Source organism: Dendroctonus ponderosae, unplaced genomic scaffold (assembly GCF_020466585.1).
Source record: "Dendroctonus ponderosae isolate FM_Combo_2020 unplaced genomic scaffold, Dpon_F_20191213v2 Dpon_F_20191213_1, whole genome shotgun sequence".
In the NCBI taxonomy this organism is placed as follows: Eukaryota; Metazoa; Arthropoda; class Insecta; order Coleoptera; family Curculionidae; genus Dendroctonus; species Dendroctonus ponderosae.
Window position 1 is genome coordinate 24,989,592 of NW_026017110.1, and position 14,708 is coordinate 25,004,299.

The 14,708-nt window shown below is 37.5% G+C and overlaps 3 protein-coding genes across 4 annotated transcripts in view; 1 reads left to right on the top strand and 2 right to left on the bottom strand.

Moving 5' to 3' along the window:
- Nucleotides 1-35: 35 nt before the first annotated feature.
- On the top strand, nt 36-9,697 carry LOC109545201 (transmembrane protein 131). 2 transcript variants are annotated; one of them, XM_019915747.2, is made up of 24 exons: nt 36-223; nt 281-336; nt 397-488; nt 543-666; nt 966-1,079; nt 1,623-1,745; nt 1,859-2,022; nt 2,084-2,376; nt 2,445-2,704; nt 2,762-2,938; nt 2,997-3,221; nt 3,555-3,746; nt 3,805-4,021; nt 4,076-4,323; nt 4,378-4,672; nt 4,726-5,051; nt 5,111-5,527; nt 5,643-6,059; nt 6,116-6,357; nt 6,412-6,618; nt 6,681-6,931; nt 6,986-7,252; nt 7,308-7,537; nt 9,240-9,697. In XM_019915747.2, the coding sequence occupies exons 1-24, from the start codon at nt 130-132 to the stop codon at nt 9,348-9,350; spliced, it is 5,142 nt and encodes a 1,713-aa protein (XP_019771306.2). In that variant the 5' UTR covers nt 36-129; the 3' UTR covers nt 9,351-9,697. The 2 variants fall into 2 exon arrangements, with proteins under 2 accessions (XP_019771306.2, XP_048517105.1); XM_048661148.1 differs by having other exon boundaries at nt 2,445-2,693; nt 2,760-2,938.
- Nucleotides 9,698-9,871: 174 nt separating this feature from the next.
- On the bottom strand, nt 9,872-10,484 carry LOC109540554 (cilia- and flagella-associated protein 97-like). The gene is made up of 2 exons (XM_019908987.2): nt 10,037-10,484; nt 9,872-9,987 (listed from the first exon to the last, which is right to left on the bottom strand). The coding sequence occupies exons 1-2, from the start codon at nt 10,403-10,405 to the stop codon at nt 9,937-9,939; spliced, it is 420 nt and encodes a 139-aa protein (XP_019764546.1). The 5' UTR covers nt 10,406-10,484; the 3' UTR covers nt 9,872-9,936.
- A 169-nt stretch (nt 10,485-10,653) lies between these two features.
- LOC109540544 (ATP-dependent RNA helicase p62-like) overlaps nt 10,654-14,708 on the bottom strand; it is a 6,735-nt gene continuing 2,680 nt past the window's right edge. The window contains exons 3-9 of the mRNA XM_048661149.1: nt 14,034-14,300; nt 13,626-13,974; nt 13,145-13,572; nt 12,843-13,081; nt 11,223-11,401; nt 10,995-11,160; nt 10,654-10,936 (exon numbers count right to left, since the gene is read on the bottom strand). Coding sequence (XP_048517106.1) covers nt 10,929-10,936; nt 10,995-11,160; nt 11,223-11,401; nt 12,843-13,081; nt 13,145-13,572; nt 13,626-13,974; nt 14,034-14,300 — 1,636 coding nt within the window. The 3' untranslated portion in view covers nt 10,654-10,928. The remainder of the gene's footprint in view (nt 10,937-10,994; nt 11,161-11,222; nt 11,402-12,842; nt 13,082-13,144; nt 13,573-13,625; nt 13,975-14,033; nt 14,301-14,708) is intronic.

Below are 14,708 nucleotides of genomic sequence, written 5' to 3' on the forward strand. Positions count from 1 at the left end.
GAATTGCCTAGAGGAAGCGTAGGCTGATTGAAAAAGTGACATAAATAGTCGATGAAAATCATAAAAGCAATGTCAGGTCAAAATGAAAATATTAAGCATTTTGGAAGATAAATCCGTGAGAAACGAGAAATGTTTGAAAAACAAGCTTTATTTTATACGTTTCTGTTTACATTTATGCAACTGATCCGGATAACCCATTTAACGTTTCATGACAGTGGCCATGGTAAGTTTTATGAAAAAAAATCCTTATTTGCCTACACATTAGCTATTTTGGTTTCAGGATTTATGACAAAAAAATCCCGGTATTTTGACGACGAATTATCCCACATTCATGAGGTAAAAACGCTGGAAACAACAATCCATTCCATTCTGGATAAATACTTTGGTATTTTTCAGGAAATTGGCTCCTTAAGGTACTTCCAAAATGTAGATTCTCTGGATAATCTAAACTTGCGCTTTGATCCAGAGGTTTTAGATTTCCGCGAACGGTAAATTACGAAAAACTACATAAATCTTCTGTTGTTACAAAACATTTTTTTAAGGTCGCTTGGAACACCGCATTCCAGGATTGTTACCCTTTTTAATACTGATAGCAATAAAACTGTCGACTTATCATCCATTTCTGGAAATACTGTACATTTCCATAGCTCTTTCTTTGAAGATAAGGTATGTTCATTATAAAAAGTTGTTTTTAAAAATTTATAAATAGTTTAATAATTGATCACTCCGCAGTATTAATTATCTGGAGCCTTCCTCACGTAGTCTAAAGCCTGAATTTTGTAAGATTTATATACTTGCTTGACCCAGCCCTTAGGAATCATAGAGTTAGGATTAAATAACACAAACTGACGACACTAGTTTGGCCAAATTCAAGCTTTTGAATACTAAAAGCAATTTTTTAACTACACGAAATGTAAAATTGCAAAATTTTAATGCAAAATGCTAAAAATGCCCTTTTTGCTCAGCAAATTCCACCAAATGGCAACACAACATTTAAAGTTGTGTATTTAGGAAGGCACGAAGGACCCGTAGAAAGTTCGTTATTTCTACACACATCGAATGGATTTGTGAAATATAATGTAAGTCAACACTTTTTTGAATTTACTTCTTTATGAAGCTTTTTGCGGGTGCTATACACTAATATTAAACGTACTGTTTTTTTTTAATTTGTCACACAAAATAATGTGTAAAAATATTTCAAAGTTAAAAAAGAAACCTCAAGTTTATATAAACTTTTTCGCTTGTTGAGAAAGTCGAAATATGCTTGCAAAATTGCAAAAATACCTTAATACCGTTGAAACTTTTTGAGCGTTCATCTTTCTTCCACCATTATAGCGATCTAGGAAAATAACGTTTATCAAACGAAAGTCTCCAATTTGTTTACCATTATATTTGCCACGTTCTTGGCGTGTTTTCATATACTAGTATTGCATTTTGTGTTCTTACCAACTCTGCGTTGAAATCACCATTTTCTCTTAAAAGTCATTTTTGGTTCCTCCATTGCTGTTTTAAATTCTTTCCGAAAACGAGCCCTGTTCGCAAATTATTTACTTAATTTCAATAAATATTTGTTTATCAATACTCAGGTCACTTTAATATATTGAGGATAAAACTTATTTTAGGTGAAAGCATTTGGCACGTTTAACAGTTACAAAGTTCGACCCATCGTAGGTGTAAAATTGCCGGTGAATTCGACTTTTACCCCGGTTATTTACATGCACAACCCTCATTCGCAGGCGATACAGGTACTTTTTCCTATTGACTGCGATTGTTTTAATCTTTTTTTGTACAATATAGAAGTTCACTTGCATTGTCTCGCGACTTTACTAGGTTTATTTTAAGATGTTTTCAATATTAGATTGTCGAAATTCTCAGCAGTGGAGGTGGATTCCACTTAGAGCTTCCTGGCGGACAGCACGAAGGACCGAATGGTCTTTGGGAGATTAATCCCTATGAAACGAAGGCAGTGATTCGAATTCGTTTTGACGCAAAAATACCGCACAATCATACAGCTTATATCAGGTGCATATATTGCGGGAAAAGCTAACGTTTGGTAGACTTTGATCGTAAAATAATTTTTCAGAATAAAACTTCACGATCCTGAAGAAATTTTGATAGTTCCACTTGAAGTGGAAGTTACTGAAGTTCAAAATGTTTTCCATCCGCAAGGGTATGTGGATTTTGGTATCGCAGGCTCCTTGGACGAACCAAAAGAAGTCAATTTATGTCTTCATAATCCGCTGAAACGGGCCGTCCGTGTTCACAGTGTATCTACTCTATCAAAGTCCATTAAAATCCATTACTACAACATAAGAATTAACCCTCCAGGCGAAGATGAAAACAAGTGCGTCAATGTGGGAACTTTAACTTTGGATTGTAAGTGTTCATTCTATTAGATTGTTTATTCCAACCTGTTCATGTATGAATGCCCGAATTGATTTCAGGGAAAAATGCTTGGCAATTTGAAGACTATCACGGCAAGATAATAGTGAAACTGCAAGGGGGAAAGAATCGCACAGAAATCCCTTACTTTTTGACTGTACTTAAAGGCGGGCTCAGCTACGACAAAATGTCCACAACGTATTTTCTAAATGAGCAGGAAATGGACACGAACGAGCGGAACTTTGAGGTTGTCAATCATTTTAATCTTTCAGTTCAGATTGTAGATGTTAAATTTCCTTTTGATATGGATACTACGTTTAAGGTAAGGCTACCCAATAATTGGAAAATTATCGAGTATCAAAACCAGATGCTTTTTCAGGTTCAGACATTAACTCCACTAACAGTGCATCCTCTTGAGAAGAAAAGTCTGTTTAACATTTGGTTGAAGCCCACCGCTAAGAAGACTGATATGCAGCTGACCAGCCATATTAAAATACTAACCAACGTGTCTGAAATGAATGTGCCATTGTTAAGTTATAATGGAAAACTGCAAATCGTAAGCCGCTTCTTTGCTCTGCAGTGAAAAAAAGCACATCGAGCTTTGCCTATTTCAGCACTTACCATATCCTAGTGACGGTCGGTCGCTCAATATAGGTCTAATCGGTCATCACAAGAAGATGGAACTAGTCTTCAGTTTGAACAATCCTAATCCCGTTGAGCTGGCACTCTTACATTTGACTACCTCATTAGCCACCAGCGAGTTTGAACTTTTTGGTTGTGGAGTGGGTGATCACAAGCATGTGCTGATGTACCATAATTTTGAGAATCTCACTAAATGTGTAAGTTTATCAACTATATCCATTTAGTCCAGTTGGATCAGGTTTTTTTCAGGTACTAAATGGATGAAGGTAAAAGAGTATTGGGAGTTGTTCGGCAGGATATGATGACAATAGTTTGCTCGTTTTTTAAATAATCGAAGAAATTGCCAAAAACCGTTTTTTTGCGCATAGCTTTTGAACCCTTGATGCTATCGAAACATTAATTTACGTTTCCTTCTGTACAACTTCCAATAATCTTACCTGCATCCATTTAGCGCCCGAAACAGGCTTAATTTGACCGTACTAATTAGCTATAAATTAGGGTGTTTTACATACAAATCCTTGTTTTTTTAGGATAGCGTAGCTGCGCAAGGTTATGCCGTTGTTAAAATGACCATCAATACAAATGATGATGATGGTTATGTTAAAGGTGATATTCATATACAAACTGTTTATGAAAATTTATCATTTCCTGTCAGCTACAAAGTTGCTGCTGGCGAAATGATCATTGATCGAGATGATCTTCTGTTTGATAACTGTTTTCCTGTAAGTATAAAATGCGCATTTTAGCATACATGTTAAGCTGGCAATACGGGGATTGCAGGGAAAAACTTGTACTCACCCACTCCGAGTGTTTTCGTCATTTTCCGAGAAAATGTCGGTTGAAAATATCCTTACTCTTCCTCCAGACGGAAGAGTATTCGCTGCTATTACCAGCAACATTTTGCCTAAAGTGAACCGGATTATCGGTTATATGTACTTTAATCCCGAGTCTAACTGTGGCCCGAACTGTTACACTGGTTTTATTAGTGAAGGCTCAGGTATGGCCCTTCTCACCATTTGTTTTTGCAAATCACCACCAGATTGCTTTGCAGCTTCGTGGCTCCGAACTCTAGTCATCACCAAACAGGTATCAGAATACGATATGAAACTTGCCTCCAGTTTTTATGGTCGATTTTTGAATTTCACTGAAAACGGGGCCAAAACTAGGAACATTAGCTTGCGGCTGGATACCTCTGGAGTGAAGGGCCAAATATTTGTCAGCAAAATCAACTACACTTGGCCTAAATTGGTGCGGCAAACTTCCGTTATTAATTCAACGCTGGAGTTTCCTCTTACCCAAGTGAGTTGCAGGTAAACTCGCCCTGTAACTGGGTCTAACTAGTGTCAATTTCAGGTTCGAAACTCTTCACACAAAACCCTGATTTTGCAAAATCCTGCCAATCATAGCATAGTCGTTCAGTTAATTTTTGAAAACGACTATCCACACGCTGAAATGCTATACGACGGCTTGCCCAGCAGCTTTATTCCCCCTTCGGACATAAAATACACCAGTGCGAATTGGTTTTCTTTTGACAAGCGCGTGATGGAAAATCAGCAAAAACACTTTGTTGAAAATCTCAGAATTAACGTTTACAAGCAATCCCTGCCGCTTATCTTAATGCCTGGTCAATCCAAGAGGGTCAATTTAGGTAATTTCCTATCGGCCGATTCAACTAGAATTTGCAATGTTTTGTCTTTACAGACTTTACTGCTGAAGAGGCAAGACCCTATTCCAGTCTGCTTCTGATTCGCAACAACCTCACTATTCTTGAAGTGGTGCGCCTGAATGGAAAAGGCACGATTCCGCTCTTTGAATTTGCCACTTTGCAACCCGGGGACCAAAAGCCTTTGCAATTCGAATTATCAGAAAAGCACATGCGGCCTTGCAATTCGGACCTGAATCAGAATCCTTTCCTACCCAACCTGACGATTATAGAGAGCTTTGCGGCCAAAAACTTAGGTGAAATTCCCGTGCATGTTACAAGTTTTTTTATCAACGGATATTCCTGCGTGGGATTCGGGTTTAAGGCAAGTGTTTTTTGGGCCATTATAAATGTAGGTTATTGGGGTTTTCGTTGTTTCTATAGGTCATTAATTGCGAACCATTCATGTTGTCTCCCAACACTTCAAGGAAAATCGATCTGGCATTTACTCCAGATCTAACTCTGCACGAGATATCCAGAGTCCTGATTATAGGGACCAGTCTAAATACGTTCGTCAATTATTCTCTGAAAGCAACGGTTTCCCGGCATTATTGTCGATTTTGCAGCGTTTTATTAGATCGGCCATCATGGGAAATTGTCATGAGTTACATAGTTAACGTTTTCCTCACTGTAATGCTCCTCCTAGTTTTTGCCATAGCACTGCTAGACGCCAATACGGCAAAAGCAAAAGCTCTGGCGATCTATATGGTCTCAAATACTCCTCCCATGTTACCCGTACTTGATCTTCGGCAAATTGGTCGACAGGTTCGTGTGGAGTTTCAGACATCTTTGAAAGAAAAGGTAAGAAAGGTTTCCATCAAAATATCAATGATTTATTTCAATCTGAGAAGATCTAAGCAGGACAAAGCAATCTAGTATACTAATAATATAATAAGTTAACGATAATGCTTTCTAGGTGAAAACCGAATATGCTCCAGAGGCTAAGGAGACAGAAAACACGAAGTCTGAACCTGCAATAATCCCAACAACCGGAAGAGCTAAACGGAAGCTCTGTCAAAAAAGCAGTCTGAATGAAAGAGAAAATAGCGTGGAAGATGAACTGGAACGAGAACGGGTGAGAGAACGACAAAAGAAAAAGGATATTCTATTTGAAAGGCACCGCTTGAAGTCACGAGAGCGAAAAACTGAAAAAGAGCTGAAGTTATTGGGGGAAAAGGGGAAGAAAGATAAGCACGCTCAACAGAAGGAGGTTGATCTCAAAAAAAGTGCTGCTCCGAAAAAGCAGTGCAAAGTGATTCAAGTACCTGCACAGGAAGAAGAATCTTCCTCCACTACGACCGAAAGCAGTAATAGTAGTATGAACTGTGATGAGGTAGATATTTAGATTTAAATGAAAATATTCCACGCAACCATTATAAATAATTGCAGGTTGATAAGGAAAACCAAAGACTAAACTGGCCGAAACAGAAAGTGAATGTTTCGTCCCAGACTGTAAACGACGTGATCAATTCGAAAGAGGCTCAAGACAGTAAGATTAAGCACGTTAGCTTTGTAAATAGTAAATTAAGGATCAAGGCAAACAAACCGGCTGGAGGGGAACAAGAGAAAGAGCAAGAGTCGCCAGCTAAAGGCACAGATAACAAATCCACATTCATTCACAATATTAGCAGGTAGGCTTAAAGTATTTCAGCGAGAACGCGATGCATGTGAGTTTTTTTTTTCAGAGAAAAACGACGAAGGGAGCCGAAATTCAAGGAGCGCAAAGATAAGTTAATTTTTCGACACAAGAGTCATAATGAACGCAAGCAATTTGTCATGGAAAACGAGCCTGCGGCTGAACCGGAAGCTCCTAAAGCCCCTGGATTTTTCGTAGCGCTTCCAACTGCTCCCCCATCTTGTCCCGGTTGGAGCGAAAACAAGGCCCGATTTAGGTTTGCCAAACCCCACAAGTTCATCCTATCCGAGCTTATAATTTAATGTCCTGTTTTTCCAGTGATGTTGTAGCTCGCAGCGAACCCCCAAGCGCCCCATCCCCGGTTTACACTCAAAGTTCAGAGTCACCTTCAGTATATCCTCAAGATGAGCCTTGTTTCGCGCAAAGCATCAGCCCATTCAAACAGAACAAACCTTGCACCAAACCTACGATGTACGTTGAACCCTATAAACCCATCGATTTAGGTCCTATTGGGTCCAGACGAATGGGAACCCCAGATAGTATGAGTCCAGATTTGTTCAATCATGAGGGTAAATTTCGAAAAAAATGTTTTGTTGAGTGTGTGATTGGTATTATGTGTTTAGGCGCCCAGTATCTTCCTCCGAGTCGGCAGGTTCAACCACCCGAATTTTATCCGATAAACGATACGAGCGTGATTGCTGCTGTGGCTAATAACACTTTTATGACCGGAGCCAATAGAAGTCCTCCCAGTTTCTTCTCTCATCAGCCGCAAAATGTACCCCGTGAAGAACAGGCTATTGGTTGGCCTAGGCAGCAACTGTTTCGCGACACAAGTATCCCGCCGGATGAAACTATTCGAACAAATTTATTCTCACCACCTGTCCTGGAAGGTACTTGGAGGTGCAGTAAAAGTTATGTTTTCTCATACATTTTTTCTTGAAACAGATGATTCTTGGCGAGGCGGGCCCGCACTCTCAACGTCTCCTCCTGCCAATAGAGGCTATTGGTCAAACACGTTCAGTAGTGTGCTGAACTCTACTTCCAAATTGGCGAATAATGCCTCGTATTTGTGGGGATCCCACTCCATTTGGACTCCTCACACACAGTCGCCGAATCGTGTTCGGCGCACGCCTCCTGGCTTCGATGAACAAATTCAAAAGAAGAAAAGAGCCGAGGTAAGAATTGCACTATTATATAATTTAAGCCCCCTTTAAATGGCTTTATCCTGCAGGCCGAGTATGTTGCGAGCTACTTATTTACGTGCTGCTTTTTTTCAATCGCTCAAAGCTTGAGTTTACTTTATCCGCAACTGTAAAGTTTTTTATTGTTTGCTTTCCGTGCGTTCTTTGAACATTTCAAATAGTAAGTTTAAATTTTGGGAAAATGCATATGAGGAGGTGCTAGCAAAGCCCCTCGAACTCCGCCAAATCCAGAATTTCACACAAAGGGGAATCTTAAAATTGTTTTCCCAATTCCAACCTGTCTTGAGGAGGAGTTGCTTTGTAAGATTTGGTCTCACGACCCTTTTTGGAACTCCTTTCTCAATTAAAAATATATTCTTATCGCTAATTTTATCCAGTTTGTGTAAACAGGATTGCTTCAACTTGAAGGCTTTATAAAGGGTGTTCCGTAAATATGTTAAAATATTTTAACAGCTTGTTCTTCTAGTTATTTTAGAAGGGGTCTTCCTGGGAATTTTTTTAATTTGATGTTTCGTTGTTGAGATATTTGGTTTCCAACGCACTAGTCTGACAGCAAAAAAATAAAAGCGTTTTCTTTGCCGTTCGCAAAATGTGTAAGTAATTAAGTTAATTTTTTAAATCTGATAACGGGTTCATATAATAATTTTTCCACGCATTATTAGTTGATTACTAACAACCTATATTATTTTTCTAAATTGTGCATTTTGGTTCAGATTATAATTATTAAGTTTGAATAAATTTTACTTAAATAATAACAAGGTAACAATATGTGCAACGATATAAACAAGCAAAATTTATTTTAAATAACCATTCTGATGTTAACTTAGCAGCTGTTAAAATTGGTCACCTTGACATTCTTGGCATAATCGCAGTCTTTTAATGAAACTAAAATTTACAGACCGTAAAGTTTGCACCGAAATATGAAACATTATTTCCGGAAGTTCTTCGATTGTATTCACTTCTGTTGAATATACCGTGTTTTTTAAATGGCCCCAGAAGTGAAAATCAAGCGCGTTTAGATCGGGAGATCTAGGAGACGAGGACCTTCTTGACCCCAATTCAATGGCTGGGAAAGTTTTGATCAAGCCGAAACGATTTCATTTTTTTGGGGGCAAATTAGTGCCCTTAGGAAAAAACAATGAGAGATCAAAAAGTGATAAACAACTTGTAGTAATTCAAAAAATTATGCTGATTAAAGTTTAGGTGTACAAACAAAGTTCTGAACAAAACAAAAGTAGAGGTTCCACATTTGTACCCTGTATAAAAGTAAACTGAACTACAAAACACTACCATAGAATGGAACTCAATTAGCTTATAATGTATACCAAAATTGAAGTTTCTATGTTTAACCGTTTTAAAGAAAAACAACAAAAATTAATAGTTTTCGCCATTTTGGAGATCAAATATCCAACAGTTAACTCCAATTGATAAATTGTGTGGCTTGTTTTGAGTAGTTTTGTTGTTTGGCACCTCCCCATTTGTATATGACTTCTTATAATCTAAGAACTTTAACGTACATAATTACGTGCAGGACCTGTATACGTTTAACACGCAACTTAATCAAACAAACCAATTTGTTTCTTAAACCTTTAAACCTCTTAAAAAAGCCTGAGCTCTTGAATCTTAATCAACTTTTCCAATTCACCTTGAGTTCACAATTGAGTCCTAATTACAGGAAGAACAAAAACGTTACCAACAGCAGCAGCAGCAGCAGCAGCAAGCAGGTCCATTCAATCCTTTTACAAGTGGCGGCAGCGGCTCACCCTGGTCCCAACATTGGGAATAATCTAGATTCAAGTGATATGTCGTGTCTGTAGATGTTTCTCTCAATGATGTAGGTCTATGAACAGTTCAATTTCAAGACTGTAACGTTTAAATACTCCCCCTTCCTTGTTCGAAACTGTAACACACCTCTTATTTTTGTGACGTTTTGGTCATCTAGGTAATAAACTGCAAATTGCGTGTTAAAAATATATTTTTTCTGATAGATCATGTTTAATATATCATAAAGCGATTGGACAGCTTAGTTGGAACTATTTCCTCACGTTGAAAACTCGTTTAGTTTTTTGCAGTTTATTGCGAATGCCTTTGAAATTTTCTCATCAGTTAATAAACGATGCAGCAAGTGAAAAACGTGTTGTCTCTCTGAATGAACATTAATCAGCGAAATCAATCAATTTAAAAAAAACTGACAAAATTCAAAATCGTATACTTAAGAACGATAGACTTTAAACGTTAGTTAGTTTAAAAACACGAAAATTGTGATTTTGCTTAAGCACTGTCGGCCACTATCCAGAAACGCAAAAATCAATTCAACAAAACTCTATTTAAAATCATAGAAAATACTGTAAAATGTTACTTCACAGACATCTTTATGGGTATCTCACTGCTGGTTTTACGGATTGAATTTTTTTCAACAATATCTAAAAAATCACAAAATTACCTTAGGCTGAAACGTAACCGGGACCTTACCTGATTGTCTTTGGCTATTTTCTCATTAAACCGTCTTCTATTGATCTCTGCGCTGGTTATTTTCGGTAAACTAGCAACGGTAAGTTTATACTGGTTTGGTCGCCGGTTGTGGTACAAAATCCTGTTCACAAGCATCGAATTTCTGCGCTCAATCTCTCTGACTTTCTCCAAAGAAAACGTTTTGTTTTGTTGTACAGTTGGATGTCTAATCTTTTCCAACTTGCTTTGGTTAAAATTCAAGCGTAAGGACTCCACACTTTCTTGTTTTCCTTCGGAATTACTCGACAAAGTCTCGTCTTCCTGGCTGTACTTGATTTGTTCGCATGTTACGCAGTTGTTCAGTCGATTGGACTCATCCGAAGAACTCATTTCAGGGTGGGACAATAATTATTTAGAACAAAAATCAACTGAAAATAAATCAATATGACACATGAATACTATAGAAACCTCTGTGCCAGTCAACAAATACCATCAAAATATCGAAAATGTTTAATCAATATATTCCATATTACTTGCAGCATTTTCTGGAAAGCTTCCGCATGTTTCAATGGAGTCAAACCAACCAGGAAAAAAATACCTACAAGTTAAGCGGGAAAAATAGAAAAAAAAACACCATATATGAAAAGATAATTTATTTTTGCTAAACGTTCAATTTTGTAATAAATAATACATAGTGGTGAACCAAAAACTTACGGCTAAAAGAAGAAATCTACTTCTATCACAGTCATAAACAAACACATATTACAAACGTGAAAGATATAGATTATCAATAATACTTTTAGTATTGAACGAAGACTGAAATGCAATAGCTATTCTAAAACATGAAAATCACATGTGATCAACAAGGAAACATTTACGATATTAACGAAGTGGTACCAGCCATTTACTCCAATTAGTAACCTGCAAATACAGTATGTTTAACTTCGTTGTCCGAATGTTAATTGCAAGCAATACTTACCATTAATTTTGGAATATCCATTGTATCCATTATTGCGGAATCCGCCATACCCGGACTTTTGGGACGATATTCCATTCTGTCTTGCCTTGAAAGGCCTTGCGCCCCATCTATTTGGCTTACCGTTGTAGCTATTGCGGGCCATCTCTTGCAACTTTGGGTCAACAATCTATCATACAAATCAAAACAAAAATAACATTTACACATAAAAAACAGAAAATAAATATATACCTGTTTAGCCTCTTGCAGGACAGAAATTAAATCTTTAGCATGCTTGGAATTAGAGGGAGTAAAGAACGCATATGAAGTTCCCGTGGAATTGCATCGGCCAGTTCTTCCGATTCGATGAATATAATCTTCGGACGAATGTGGGTAATCATAGTTGACAACGTACTTAATTCCGTCTACATCTAATCATATAAATAAATCAATAGTAGAATCAATTGCTAGTTGGCGCAAAAATCAACGTTTCGTGTTGTTACATTGGTTCAGCAAAAGATAAAAAAATATATTTATGTCAAATAAGACCTCGAAAAACCTGAGCAATTTTGAATTGAATTGAAATGAATGAAAAAATCCACAGTTTATCCGTATACTTACAAAAAATTGGATGTTATTTGTGAAGGAAATTGAAATTATTGGAAGCCTTAGCCCTGTGACAAAAATTCGTTTGAATGTTTTAAAAAACCTCCCAATATTCTGAAAGAATGAAATTCTAGTGGAAACACTTCAGTTCTTGGTTCAAGTACCACACAAATTAATACTGCTGAAGTCAATATATCAATAACCAAATCCGTTTTAAATTATCACTAAACAATTGGTTAAAAGTAGCCATCAACGTTCACCAAAGCATATAAAACCCCATATTTGGCCACCAAAAGCAGAAACGCAAAATCTACATAATCAACATGCCAAAATAAATTTTATATACTAACCGTGTCGATAACTCTAAGGAAAATCCATGAAGTTGTGAATAAATGCTAGATTCAAATCACAACGAGTAACCTAGATGGGTAATTAGTAGCGTGTCTGCCTTACTTAAGTGAAGCAGTATTCATACCTCCACACACTTGCAGTTGCCTTAGCATTTTTAACACTGGACAATAATTTACTGTTTGATCTCATAGTGTGTGTGTGAACGTCCAAAAATTACTGAAACACCTCAGCAGACAAATTGACCAATTGGAAGACTGAAATAAACGTCTTACTCCAGACGTTCAAACCAAACGTTCTTCCGATGGTCATAAGAGGCACCCGCAAGACAAATATCCGCTGATGTTTAAACTTTAACTTTCTAAAGGCTTAAACTAGCCTCATTAAATAATCGCTATCATGCCCGTGCCTCTGAAACAAAAAGGACAGCCAGACTGATTAGTACAAATTTATCCAAAATACAGTTGTTGAGAAATCATATGCTTTTCCGAATATTATTTTCTTGAATTCTTAAAATCCTTTCCCAAGACAAAACAATTTTAATTTTTTTTAAATCGCAAAAAAAGTCAGTTTATATATCAGCCAAATGATAAATGGACCCCATTCCAGTTGAACTGGTAAGAAATATACCCCAACTACTGCACAACTTTCAAAATTATCAAAACATGTACTATAAATTAGTTAATACCAACAAAAACAGTCTGAAAATCCTAAATGAATATTGCCATTGACACTTTAGCTACAACAGTAATTTGGCTGGATACAATTAATTCCGACTTTTGCATTGTAACTAAAGTTCTCCATGACGCTACTAAAAATATTTCCATATTTCAACATCAAAGGTATACTCAATGAATTTTGAATTCTAAATTCACAATTTCCAATGCCCGAAGGTTTACCTGTTATTGAGGGTCTTACCTAATCCTCTTGCGGCAACATCAGTGGCTACTAAAATCGAAGCTTTGCCATTTCTGAATTCTTTCAACACATAGTCCCGTTGATCTTGGCTTTTGTCGCCATGCATCGACACAGCTCGCCATCCGGATCCTCTAATATTGCGTGTTACGCCTTCCACTTTTTTCTTGGTTTCGACGAAGATAATGATTTTGGATGCCGGGTCCAGAGTGATCGCAATCTCCTGCAGCAAGTTGTTCAATCTGAAACAAAAAAATCAACTGTAAAAAGCAGCAATGAATAATATATGGACGTAAGTCACTTACTTGATATCTTTTTCGTGCTCTTGACAAACATCAACGATCTGCATAATATTATGATTAGCTGATAACTCCAGCGACCCAACATTTAGTTGGACATAGGACTTCATGAAGTCTAAAGCCAATTTTTTTACTTCTTTTGGCCAGGTGGCAGACCACATTAATGTTTGGCGGTCAGGTCGAATCTGACTCAAAACTTTGCGAATTTGGGGCTCAAAGCCCATATCTAGCATCCTGTCGGCTTCATCCAACACCAAGTAAGTGCATCGCTCCAAGTTGGTAGTTCCTCTTTCCAAAAAGTCGATCAATCGACCAGGTGTAGCAATGCAGATTTCAACGCCGCGTTCCAGATCTCTAGCTTGGGGTCCTTTGGGGGCTCCGCCAAAGACGCAGGTATTGCGAATTCGGGACGTCTTGCCAAAGGCGTGCGCAACCTGGAATTTAATCTTGGGTAAACAAGAAGTGCTGTTTAATGCTGATTTATTACTTGTTGAATCTGCTGAGCCAATTCCCTCGTGGGGGCTAAAATTAGAACAATCGGCCCTTCTCCTCTTTGAACATCACATTGATTGTTTATATGCACGATAGCTGGCAGTATGTAGGCAAGAGTTTTTCCCGATCCTGTTTGAGCTATTCCCACCATGTCCTGGCCACTGAGAGCAATGGGCCAGCCTTGAGCTTGAATGGAGGTGGGATACTCATAGCCTTGCGCCACTACAGCATCAAGCACATAATCAGGAAAATTGGCCTCGTGGAAACTTTGAATAGGTTTGGGGGCTTTGCCTTGAACGGTTATTCCCTTTTCCAGGCAGTACTTCTTCACCTCTTCATCTGATCTAATAATAAAAATAAAGCTTGTTATAGTCCCACCTGAATTGCAAGCGTGCTAAATTACCTTTGTCCAATGATATCATGTTCAACATAAAAATCCTTCTTAAAGGGACGAAGAGTTTTGTTTGCCCACTCGACATTGTGCAGCTTGTCCCCTGCAAAATTGCCTTTGTCGCCGTAGTTTCCACTTTGCCTGCTATCACCCCATTGATTGTTGTTCCAATTTCCATTACGTTGGCCGAAGTTGCCATTGGAGCCTCGCGATTCGAATCCATTTTGACGAGGACGATATCCATTACCGTTTCCGTACCCAGTTTGGTTTCTATAAGACCTGTAACAAAAAACAGAAATCCGGATTTATAAACGAAAGTACAAACAACCGAAACTGCCAAATTTAAGCAAAGATACGCAAAACAAAATACAGTTGAGTCAAAATTGAACTAAAACTGGTTCGTTATATCCGGAGTTCGCTATAAGCGAAGTATAATACAAAAACACATACGTGGTGTATTTTATTTCGTTATTTTTACATAGAGTAGTAGAAGTTAGTAGGTATGACTAAAAATAACACAAAAAGATAAACAAAATTCAATTTGAAATCTACGTCATAAAGTCTGTAATTTTTGTTTGTACATTTCTGCTGCAAAAATAGATGTTATAACATTGAAACTTGAAAACTACATAATTATATTTATGTAGTTTTCAAGATCACAGAATGACTCACAGATATGATTAGAAA

Bases quoted from the DNA above. Each gene is read 5' to 3' on its own strand.
- LOC109545201 (XM_019915747.2), top strand. From the start codon at position 130: ATGTTTGAAAAACAAGCTTTATTTTATACGTTTCTGTTTACATTTATG. The intron at 2,939-2,996 runs GTAAGCCGCTTC...TGCCTATTTCAG, and splicing joins ATAATGGAAAACTGCAAATC to CACTTACCATATCCTAGTGA. The intron at 6,932-6,985 runs GTAAATTTCGAA...TTATGTGTTTAG, and splicing joins AGATTTGTTCAATCATGAGG to GCGCCCAGTATCTTCCTCCG.
- LOC109540554 (XM_019908987.2), bottom strand. From the start codon at position 10,405: ATGAGTTCTTCGGATGAGTCCAATCGACTGAACAACTGCGTAACATGC. The intron at 9,988-10,036 runs GTAAGGTCCCGG...GTGATTTTTTAG, and splicing joins AAATAGCCAAAGACAATCAG to ATATTGTTGAAAAAAATTCA.